This window comes from Chrysemys picta, chromosome 9 (assembly GCF_011386835.1).
Source record: "Chrysemys picta bellii isolate R12L10 chromosome 9, ASM1138683v2, whole genome shotgun sequence".
NCBI classification, from domain to species: Eukaryota; Metazoa; Chordata; order Testudines; family Emydidae; genus Chrysemys; species Chrysemys picta.
Window position 1 is genome coordinate 44,357,637 of NC_088799.1, and position 12,127 is coordinate 44,369,763.

At 43.7% G+C, this 12,127-nt stretch overlaps 2 protein-coding genes across 3 annotated transcripts; one reads left to right on the forward strand and one right to left on the reverse strand.

The window, feature by feature from the left end:
- Positions 1-21: 21 nt before the first annotated feature.
- Positions 22-4,121, reverse strand: OTOS (otospiralin). Of its 2 annotated transcripts, none has more exons than XM_024103250.3 (4): positions 4,045-4,121; positions 3,547-3,643; positions 3,187-3,213; positions 22-434 (listed from the first exon to the last, which is right to left on the reverse strand). In XM_024103250.3, the coding sequence occupies exons 2-4, from the start codon at positions 3,602-3,604 to the stop codon at positions 250-252; spliced, it is 270 nt and encodes an 89-aa protein (XP_023959018.2). In that variant the 5' UTR covers positions 3,605-3,643; positions 4,045-4,121; the 3' UTR covers positions 22-249. The 2 variants fall into 2 exon arrangements, with proteins under 2 accessions (XP_023959018.2, XP_023959017.2); XM_024103249.3 differs by having other exon boundaries at positions 4,033-4,120.
- LOC135973498 (uncharacterized) lies at positions 429-11,832 on the forward strand. The gene is made up of 2 exons (XM_065556997.1): positions 429-10,189; positions 11,249-11,832. Exons 1-2 carry the CDS (start codon positions 9,646-9,648, stop codon positions 11,701-11,703), a joined length of 999 nt encoding a protein of 332 aa, XP_065413069.1. The 5' UTR covers positions 429-9,645; the 3' UTR covers positions 11,704-11,832.
- The last annotated feature ends 295 nt before the right edge of the window (positions 11,833-12,127 follow it).

Genomic DNA, 12,127 nt, shown 5'->3' on the forward strand with positions numbered 1-12,127 from the left:
TACAAACAGCCAAAAACAGGCTTGAAATCAATGAATTTTTAATTTTTGCACAAAAGAATACACTGTATTGAAAGGAAAAGCTGGACTAATTATCTGCCGTTTTACAAACATGGAAACGCTATACAATATGTTTAATGTTTAAAAACATTGAAACAACATAGACTGAATGGGCAATTCAGGCATGTTTACTGGCAGCAGTACATTCCTTTAAAGGTCTCAGCACTAGCTTTAGCAAAATGAGCAAAATCATTAGTGCTCATGATAGGGAACATCATAACCAAGGTTATTTCCAAAAGGATATTGAGCAAACAGGGTTCTGGCCATTTCGTTGATTCTGTTGTATGCTCCCAGGGTCTGGAAATACTCCACATACGACCAAAAATCACTGGACCAGAAAGGCCAATATGGTAGGGCTGCAGGTTCCTCATACAGGTCTACAATAAAAATTGCAGAATGAGATTAACATAACATGAAATGTGTTGGTTAGAGCATGACCAGGAGCCTAAACGCCTGGGTTCTAGTCCTAGGTCTCACTATGAAGCAGGTCACTCACCCTCACTCAGGCCTTGATTTTCTCTAGGGCTATGGCCTGGCAGACAGTGAATGTAAAAACCCTACACTACCCACTCCTTTGCCCTGGTGCATGGGAGATGATAAGTAGAGCAGGGAGGAGGCGAAAGAAGGCATGGTCAAAGTACAGTGTGGTCTGATCTAATGGCCCACAGAGGGCTGTTAGAAGCTGGCACAATTTAGAACTGGGGCTGCTCTACTTTGTGCTGTGGGCTGGTTGGGGACTAGGCCTAATCCAAAATTAGGTCAGCCAAAGGTGGCTTTAAGTCACCTTTGCCATCCCCCTCAACCACTTTTCCTCTGCCTGGGACAGGAAAGGAATACATCATTAAAGGTATAATCCTTGTGAACTATTTTACAGGGGTGTTGAGGTGCTTACCCACTTAGTGATTGTAAAGTAAAGCACTGCTATTATTAACCTAGCTCCAAATTGAGTAGGGTGTAACTGAAAATTCTGTACTGAATATTAAGACATTTTATAGAGAAATGAAATCAATGGGAGCTTTGCATGAAAATTGATGGGATCGTATGGCTTTATACAGCAAAGCCTTCCAAGACCTTCCCACCTTGAATTAATTATTCTGCAAATAAAGATGGCTTCTCCTATAAACACTGCAAATGATTTTTGTGGAATACTTTTCAGCAGTGCCCTGTCCGTCCTGCTGGGATGCCAGCCAAGTTTGATTCTTGCTATCAGCTAAGAGGATCCCAAACTGGAACCATTTCTCCTTAAACCGTGAAGAGCAGAGAACTCTTCTATACTTTTCCATGATAACATTATTAACATTTAGTTGGCTACAGCTTCTGGCCTCTGGTACAGGCCACATCCTGAGACTTCTCACACACAGTGGGAGTAGCAGCAGATCCACTCTGAGAGCTGATCATGCAAGTGGATCCATGCAGGTTGACTCTTGCATCAATAGGGCTCTGCTGGGAGAGGGGCGGGGCATAGGGGGAAGGCTTCAAATATCAGCATCGGGATCTAAGATGCCTTGCGGAAGTCTGAAGCCTCAGAATTATGTCTCTTCTCTGTAGATAGTAGAAACCAAAGGCTAAAGAGATGGAAAAAGAGATCCAAGTAGGAAGTGTCCAGCAGGTGCAAACACTTCCAACTTGGCAGACAGCCAGGTTTTGGCTTTGTTTTTAAAGAGGATGTAAAAAATAATCTGGACTTGAGTTGCCAATTCAATGAGCTCAGGGCCTGATGCTGCCAGGTTCTGAGCACCCTCAGGCCTTGATCCAACAAATCACTTCAGCATATGTGGAATTTAGCTGAAGAAGTACTTACAAAGGTAAAGTTAAATGTGTGTTTCAGTGCTTTGCTGGATGAAGACCACTGCTTGTATTAGCTGATCTCCAGGTTCATGCTGCAGTCTGCTCCTTGGCACAATGTGAAACAAACCCACATTTGCTGTAAAATATTATCCCGTCTAGGATTTTATATTGTAAAATACACACCGAGAAGAGATGTGTGGTTATTTAATTGTGATGTTGCATCAAAAATTATTTCTGTGTTCAAATAAAATATTGTGCACATATTTGTTAAAGCACAGAAAAAAGTATCCAAAAAATTGAGTTGTGAGGTGTAATTAAAGCAAGCCAATGAGGCTTGTTGCATGGAGTTAAAAAAAGTGTTTGTTTTCAATTAACATAGTCAAATTCTTTCCATGCCACCCTCCCACCCCACCCCCCCATTGTCCGCCTAGGTTCATGTTTTGATGGGCACTGCTGTTTCCAGTGGAATGTTACGTTACTGGATATCAGCAGATCCAAGACAGTCTTCGCTCTCATGCCAATACGCATCTCAATGAACGCCATATAGTGTTTGTGTTCAGCATTTTTCTAGCAGTGCTAGAAAAATTGTCTAGCATTGCTGCTCTTTGCTCTCAATAAGAATTTAAGCAAATATATGGTCGACACAATTTCCCCGTGCTGTCCTCAGAAATAACTAGCTACCATCCAAAGCACCATAACCTATCAATAAGGCAATTAAAATGTTGTTAGGATGACTTTTTTAAAGTAAAGGCAAACATTGCATACTATGGATCAGATCCTCAGCTGATGTAAATCTGCATAGCTCCACTGATATTTACCAGCTTAGAATGAGCTCCTTTTTTTTTTTTAATTGGCTTGCTGCTCATATGTAGATTTTAAGCTTTTTGTCCTGGAAGTTGGGATTTCTCGCCAATAAGTAGACATGCATCCTGAGGTTCCTGCAAGTCCAATATATTTAAAAGTCTGGTGTTTCTTAACTTATGATAGCACTGTAAAACACACAGTTTGGTGATCTTCTAAGGACATGCCTTAGCTATCAGTTTTGCTATTTTTATTTTAACTTTACTAACACATCCTCTCTCTTTGTAATATGCAAAAAAAAGTTTATATTTTTAATAAATTGCCTAGCAGCACTTTATGTATTTATTTATTTACTTCTTATTTCATACTCTATCACCAACAGATGAAAACATTTATATCAGGGGTTGATGCAAAGCCCACTGAGTCAATGGGAGTCTCCCCACTGACTATAATGCACTTTGGATTGAGCCCGCCAGTTACAAGTGGCTTTTCCAATTTTTAGGAATGGGGGAGGGGGAGAAAAAGTCTGAAAATCATTACCGTCTTCATCCTGTACTGGCCGGGCATCTGTAAATAAATAAGAAATAATCAGTAGTAGGTCTCAGATGGAAGGGTTTTCAGTGTACAAAGAGGTGCTGTGTAGCCCAGAAGCTGACCAGCTCTGCAATGCATTAATAGGAGCCTACTGACAGCTAAACTTCTGTGTTTGAAACAGCTGAATAAAGAATTCTCTATTTCCAGTCACTCCGTGATACAATTTGAATACTGTTTATTAATAATGAAGGCAAATGTGACTGGTGTATTAATAACATTTGATATCAAATGCAAGTCAACAGATCTAGATTAAAATATTTAAGGCTGATGGGAAAAAATAAAGGATAAATATAAAAGTTAACTTACCTGTTAATGCATTCATCAGCATGCAGAGAGAAATTAAGCCAATAAAGATAAACCTCATGGTGTCTGCAAATTATTATTCCTGTTTCTCAAATATAATCTATAAAATGAAATAGAGCAGAATATATCAAAATACATTTTTTCTTCTATACAAAAAAATTGGAATCATCTATTTTTCACTAAAGTGGCAATAAGATTTTTATATTTCCAGGTGTCTCTAACCCTCCAACTGCTAGAAGCACCTGGCACTGGCCACTGCCAGAGACAGGATCTTGGGTCTGAGGGACCATTGTTTTGACCAAGCATGGCTGTTCTTATAAAATTTGTTAATAGCAAAAAACTTTCAGTATATTAAAAGAACTGCAGTACTCAGGTTTGATGTTGTACTGGATTAAAAAAAATAATAAAAGTTCACCTGCACTGACATGAAATTAAATGTCTTGGAAATATTTTGTTTTGTAGCTACTTTAGTTTCACTTTAGAAATTACCTTTTTCCCCACCTTTCTCTTAAATGAGTAGAGGTCTGTAGCTCTGAGTCAGCTGCAAAAATCTGAATGGGTTTCTATTGCTATAAAATAGCACCACTGTTTAGAGAAGGGTGGGGAATAAGGAAAGGAACGTCACTTACTTAATACACCAATCTGATTTTTTCAGCCTAATCTAAAAGTGTGTACTTGCACACATCTATAATATATTGCAGCGCCATCCATGGTCAGAAGTGTCTAGATAAACTGGGAATAAAATTCCTATAGTATAAAACTAGAGAAAAAAATCCAGCAGCTAATTCAATAATTGCTGCTTACAATATCTCTCTGATTTGTATGCTTATCTCTATGGAAAAAGGTCTTCTCAGAAATAGGCTATTTTGGTTGGCATTTGTTGTAAATTTTGAGGTAATAACCCTGAGCCCCACCCTCCTGCCCCAGCCTGAGCTCCCCCAAACCCGGAGCTCCGTCCTTCACCCCAAACCCCTCATCCCCGGCCCCACCCCAGAACCCACACCCTCAGCCCTGAGCCTTCACCCCCCTGCACCCCAACCTCCTGTCCCAGCCCACAGCCCCCTCCCACACCCTGAACCCGTCATCCCCGGCTCACCCCAGAGCCCGCACCCATAGGCGCCGTGCATGTAGTCATAGACTGTATCTTTAAGTGAGTCTGCTATGCCACAAAGCCCAAGAAGAAGAAGAAGGGGGATGCTCGGGAATCAGAGACTGATAGGAGCGAATAGGTTCTAGCAGAGAGTCAGGACTTTGACTCCAGTCATGTAGGGCCTCAGAGTGGCCCGCCAAAGAAGGAAAGGCCCAAGGCAGGGAGGTTTAAAAGGAGGAAGAGAAATGTTGTTGGTTGGGCTTTAGTTTGGGCCTATGTTGTATTTTGAGTTTATCTTCTATGAATAAACCCAAGCCCTAAGGAGAAGTACTTTGACCACTGAAAAAGTGTTTGGAATCTGTGTAAGGGACCCTGAACAGGGAGGAAACAGGCAGGGTACTGCAGAGTGACCTCTGGCATGAGAGAGTGCATGGGTGATGACTGACCCTGTTACAGCCTTGACTCACAAAGGCACCTCTGAAAGGAAAAAATCTCTGTGGCTTTAGAATACACCAAGCAGTTCCAAATATTGTGGATCTTGAAAAACAATCCTGAGGTAGAAGACCCCTAATACACCCCATAAAGACATTAATCCTCTTTTTTAGTGGCCCTAAACCCAACAGTTCCAGCCCTCAGGTGATGTCTCCTACATAGCAGCATTCTCAGATGGCCGGGAGCTGCTGGAGTGGCTCCTATGTCACTCGCTTTCTCTCTGTGGCCAGCATAGAGGACATGACTGAAAAGGGAGTATGGCCAGAGCATTGTGATGCTTTGTGATCCCTGATTCCCATAATGGCACCTTCCATGCAACAGTGCCCTTTCTCACTTGGTCAGCTCTGCAGATGTGGGTCCATAAATTCAACACATTCGGTAAACCCACAGATGATAATGCTTTTCCTTTTGCCATCCAGTCAGTGTATTTCACTAGCAGAAACCACTAGCAGCTCTGACATTTACTAATGCACCCTTGGACTCAATAAGGGTTGAAATTTGTAGTTCTAATTAAATAAATAGCATATTATTGCTTCAGTATATATCCCTGTGATGGGGTGTGTACCCTCCTCCCCCGGCATGGAAGGGGTTAAACCCAGGAGGGAGCAGTGGAGGTGAGTCCTCTGAGCAGCCTAGAGTGGCTGCACGGGCTTCAACCAATCAGGGAGGGGTTGCAGGGACCATTCCAGACTTAGCAGGGCTCTTGTGAAAAAAGGAGCTGCGGGGGCCGAGCCAGGCAGTTGTGGCCTGGGGCTTCAGGGGTAAGAACTGGCTTCCTAGCTGGTAAAAGAGGTGCTAGCACCATGGACAGAGCAGTTGCTGGCAGGAATTAAGGGAGCAGAGGCTCTGAAGTAAGGGTGAAGTAGGTGTTGGGCTTGTGAGGAAGTGGCCCAGGGAAATGTGCTGAACAGTTAGAAGGAATGGAGCAGGAAGCTGCCCCTAGAGGGTCTCTGGGTTGGGACCTGGAGTAGTGGATGGGCCCAGGTCCTCCCCTCTTAGCCACTGAGGGAAGTGACTGGGCAAATGGACTGCAATGTACTGACTCCCAGAAGGGGGAGAAACAGACAGTGACATGGCTGAAGGACTGGGTCATGAAGAGCGTGCAGCGGTTCCTGAAGAGACTGCTGGTGGAGACGGAGCGATGGCGTGCAAACTATGGATGTGGGGCGTTGTCCTTGAGCTAATACCCACAGCAACCAGGAGGAGGACCCAGTCCAGTGGTGAGGGTTGTGCCTTGTGATAACCCCAAAATATATCTTTTTATTCCAGAACACAATAAAAGGGTTTAGGTTAGGTGAGAAGATATAACTTGTATGGGATGATGAGAAGGCAACATAATGGCATAGCTGAAGTAGCCATATATCTTAACTGTTCCTTTCCAGACTCACACTTTTGAGTTCTTTTTATTTTTGAGATAGGAGAATTATTATATGAAAATGGTAATACATTGTGTGGGTTGTAGATAGACACCACAGTTACTGTGGAACTCATTGCCACAGGATGTGGTTTGGGTTAAGATATTGGCAAGATTCAAAGAGGGATTGGGCAGTTATGGGTAACAAGAATATCCAGAGTTAAAAGAGTTAATGCTAACAAGAATGGGATTGGAAGAGAGACAAAAACACATTTCAGGTTTTAAACTAATCTCTAACTATTAGGGATTAGGATGAGACCTTCACTGTGGGCAGACTACTCCATATCTGCCTACTGTGGGGTTTCTCATATCTTCCTCTGAAGCATCTAGTGCCCACCAATGTTGGAGACAGGATAGTGGACTAGATGGACCTGATAACTGTGTTCTAGTAATACATGCTTTCAATCTTAACTATCTTATAAAGCTTTTCTCTTTACTAACAACAAATTGAAAATGCAAATAAATGTTAAGGATTTCCATTCTGTAACATTAAATGGAACCTGGGCAATTATAAACAGAGAACTAAAAGGAAATTTAAAACAACTGTATCTGCTGTAGATCAAACTGAACAAGTGCTCTGAGTCGCTATAATTACTGCTTCCCCACAGTGCCTGTCTCAGACTAAAAATGACATTGGAATACAGAAATATTGAGGAGTTTGATCTAGGGTGACCAGATGTCCCAATTTTATAGGGACAGTCCCGATATTTGGGGCTTTTTTATATATGGGCTCCTATTACCTCCCTACCCCCTGTCCTGATTTTTCACACTTCCTATCTGGTCACCCTAGTTTGATCTGACTTTTTAATTCAGAAGCTGTTGGATGGGAGAGGCTGCTTACTTGTTGGGGTAGAATAAATTGCATTCCTAGCACTGCATGCCAAACCAAACTCCACATTTTCTGGAATCTGCCCAACAAATTCACTGTGGACTATCTTGCAGCATTTTTAATATGCTGCATGCATTCTCATTGGTTGCCCTCCCTTTGTCAAAGTTCATTCATGACAATACTGCGGAAGCAATGATGCACTGTGCTCAATACAAATGCTTATACAGATCAATTAGCAGAACGTCTTATTAATGGTCACTGACTTGCGTTTTTTCACACTACTGAGCAGTAATTGAAAATTCCATGTTGCAAACAAATGCAAATTTGTTATAGCAGTGACTACCCTTTCCTGCAGATACCATAGCATTTAACAGCACAGCATCCACTGAAAGAGTCCAGTATTTTCTCTTCTGCTACTTTGGAATAAACAAGTATTTTATTTTTAAGTTACTTGCAAATATTTGTGCTCCTTTGTCAGGGAGGGTCATTAATTCAGAGGGCTTGTATGGTGCAAAGAGCAAGGCTCAGTTCTTCAAAGTCTACATTCCAAAGTTTGCTAAAGAATTTTTGCAGTAACAAAGTTTTCTGTGAATTAATGGCCTTTTTATTGCATTTATGGAAGGGGCGTGTGCTAAAGAGTATATTCCCCTAACCTATCCTAAGAAGGTCGAATCAATAAGTGCTTTTTGTAAATATCTCTCTGGGAAGCAAAAGCAGGCACATCAGTCATCTCTGTCAGAGGCCAGAATCAAAGGTAGCATTCATGAGCTACCCTTGGGAATAGGGGAAATACAGTTTGGACTACATACTTGTTTATGTGAGTTGTTCCTGGATGGGGAATAGTTCTGGAACTGGCAGCACCTGGTGCCTGTCCCAGGGTGGTCCCATTTCTAATGGCCAAGCAATCAATTTTGCACAGACCTAAGCACTGTGTGATATTCTTTGGAACAAACTGGGTCTCTTTTTTATTACTGCCTAGAAATAAAGATACATGAATAAAAATGCACATGTGGATGCTTTTGCCTTAACAATAGCACTGTTTGGATGGAATTAGAATCCAAAATACAAAAAAATGGGATGATCCCCTAGGGCAATGCAATAACCTGGACAGTTTGTTTCTGAGAGAGAGAATGTTTTTCATTTAATCAATAAAGAAACAATCCCCCATATAGTCATGAAATATCCGTTTATTGAAAAATAAATTGCATTTGTACTTTTACCATCACATCTAATTTAAAGTTTCTTGTCCTTTTTGACAATCTGGGAAAACTGCGTATTTACAACTTATGAATTCCACTTTGATTTTATGAACTGTCTGCATCTTTATAACTTGTGGGTGTCTTCTACCTCACGCTCCTTGTGCTAAGGGACAGGGGAATGGCACCTACATGTCTGTCTATGACTAGGTTGGTTGTTAAAGAATATTAGCACCTGAACAGATCTTGATAAGACAGAACAGAGGAAGACTGCATCCTAGATAAACCCAGTTCTCTTCAACTTCTCTGCAGAGGGCTAGGGTTTGAAGGAATGGAATTTCCCCAGGAGAGAGAACAAAGGACATAATTAGTGCCAGCCTTTAAAACCACAGAGGCTGAGCGAGAGGGGAATGAAAATGCACAGGCTTTTGGGGGAAAACATTTTTGCCAGGTAGACCAACTAGAGAGGGAGGAAGTTGACTGCAGAGGTCCAAGAGTGACTCTGTGATTTGGAGGAGAAACCATGTACAGGAAAGGAAGGAGCTGGGACTTCTTAGACACTGACCCAAATCCCAAAGAATTCTCAAGACTGATAAAGAAACTGAAGCAGGGGATGGTGTTTAGTTGCGTCTGACTTTACTTGGATCTGTATATCTCTTTTGCTTAGTACTTGTTTTAAGAAACCCCCTGCAAAGCTTATGGCCTGGTCTACACTACGACTTTAATTCGGATTTAGCAGCGTTAATTCGAATTAACCCTGCACCCGTCCACACAACGACGCAATTTAATTCGAAATAAAGGGCTCATTAAATCGATTTCTGTACTCCACCCCGACGAGCGGAGTAGCGCCAAAATCGATTTTAGTATTTCGAATTAGGGTTAGTGTGGCCGCAATGCGATGGTATTGGCCTCCGGGAGCTATCCCACAGTGCACCATTGTGACCGCTCTGGACAGCAATCTGAACTCGGATGCACTGGCCAGGTAGGCAGGAAAAGCCCCGGGAACATTTGAATTTCATTTCCTGTTTGCCCAGCGTGGAGAGCACAGGTGACCACAGATAGCTCATCAGCACAGGTAGCCATGCAGGCCGATTATCGAAAAAGAGCACCAGCATGGAGCGTACGGGAGGTACTGGATCTGATCGCTATATGGGGAGAGGATTCAGTGCTAGCAGAACTTCGTTCTAAAAGACGAAATGCAAAAACTTTTGAAAAAACCTCCAAGAGCATGATGGAGAGAGGCCACAATAGGGACTCAGATCAGTGCCGCGTGAAAGTCAAGGAGCTCAGACAAGCCTATCAAAAAACAAAGGAGGCAAACGGTCGCTCCAGGTCAGAGCCGCGGACATGCCGCTTCTACGCCGAGCTGCATGCAATTCTAGGGGGGGCTGCCACCACTACCCCACCTGTGACCGTGGATTCCGGGTCGGGGATAGTCTCATCAGCTACACCTGAGGATTCTGCGGACGGGGAAGAGGAGGAGGAGGAGGAGGACGAGCTTGCAGAGAGCACCCAGCACTCCGTTCTCCCCAACAGCCAGGATCTTTTTCTCAGCCTGACTGAAGTACCCTCCCAACCCTCCCAAGCCAGTATCCAAGACCATGACCCCATGGAAGGGACCTCAGGTGAGTTTACCTTTTAAAATATAAAACTTGTTTTAAAAGCAAGCATTTTTAATGATTACTTTGCCCTGAGGACTTGGGATGCATTCGTGGCCAGTACAGCTACTGGAAAAGTCTGTTAACGTGTCTGGGGATGGAGAGGAAATCCTCCAGGGACATCTCCATGAAGCTCTCCTGGAGGTACTCCAAAAGCCTTGCCACAAGGTTTCTGGGCAGTGCAGCCTTATTCCGTCCTCCATGGTAGGACACTTGACCACGCCATGCCTGCAGCAAGTAATCTGGTATCATTGCCTGACAAAGCCTGGCAGCGTATGGTCCCGCTGTTTGCTGGCATTCAAGCAACATCCGTTCTTTATCTTGCTGTGTGATCCTCAGGAGAGTGATATCGCTCATGGTAACCTGGTTGAAATATGGGAACTTAATTAAGGGGACAGAGGTGGCCGTTCCTACTGGGCTGTTTGCCTGTGGCTGAAAAGAAATCCTTCCCTGCAGTTAGCCAAGTGCGGGGGGGGGGTAATTGGCCCTGAGCTTTTCGCGTTTGGCTAGCAGGGATCTTCCCTGATACCAGCCATGCGGTGGGGGGAGGGGTACAGCGATCATCCCAGAGAATTCATGGGCGGAGGGGGAAGCGGGGGGGTTAGTTTGGTTTCTGCAGGGATCTTCCCTTATACCTGCCACATGGTGGGGGGAGGGATAAAGCGATCATCCCAGAAAATTGGATGGGGGGGGGTTAGTTTGTTTTCTGCTGCTGAAGGTTAACAGGAAAACCGCAGCAGTCAACGGGCTTTGCTTGGTATGTGGGAAAGGAGGGCGCAGAAGCCGAAAGACAATGGCTTACCATGGCTGCATGCAAGCTGAATTCTATTGCCCGGACCTGCGTCTGTGATCTCTAACACCAAAGCCACAGGCACTCAATATTAAGATGGAAATTGCGACCTTGTACTGAAATCACATGTGCTATGTAATGTGAATAGTGTTTTTCACCAAGAAAGAGTATAAGCATTGTTCTGTAAAATGTATCATTTTAAAAACTTCTCTCCTTTTTCTCAACCCTCCCTCCAGCAGCTGCAAATTTATCAAGCCTCCCTCCTCCGTCACGAAGGCTATCTCAGATAAGGCGGCGTAGAAAGAGGACAAGAGACGACATGTTCACTGAAATAATGGAATGCACCCGAAATCAAAGAGCTCATTTGAATGAGTGGAAGGACACTGTAACTAAATTTAGGAAAGATGCCAGTGAACGCGAGGTCCTGAGGGACGCTCGAGATGAGAGGTGGCAGGCTGCAACGCTGGGGCTGCTGCGTGAGCAAACGGACATGCTCCGGCGTCTGGTGGAGCTTCAGGAACGGCAGCAGGATGACAGAGTGCCACTACAGCCCTTGTATAACCTCCCTCCCCCCTCACCATGTTTCATATCCTCCTCACCCAGACGTGTAAGAACGCGGGGGGGTAGGCTATGTGCACCTTCCCACTCCACCCCAGTGGACAGCCCAACCAAAAGGCTGTCATTACATTGAATTTTTCAGTGGCCTTTTACTTCCCTATCCTCCTCCCAAACCTCACCCAGATTACCTTGTTGGTTCTCTCCCTATGTTTATAATCAGTTAATAAAGAATACATGATTTTTAAATGATATTGACTTTATTTCCTTTGAAAGAAAGCTGGGGGAACTGGGAGGGTGGGTTCCTTACAGAGAATGAATGAGTCAATAAAGGGGGCGGGTTTTCATGAAGGAGAAACAAACAGAAATTTCACACTGTAGCCTGGCCAGTCATGAAACTGGTTTTCAAAGCCTCTCTGATGCACAGCGCTTCCTGGTGTGCTCTTCTAATCGCCTTGGTGTCTGGCTGTGCGTACTCAGCAGCCAGGCGATTTGCCTCAGCCTCCCACCCCACCATAAAGGTCTCCCCCTTACTTTCACATAGATTGTGGAGCACACAG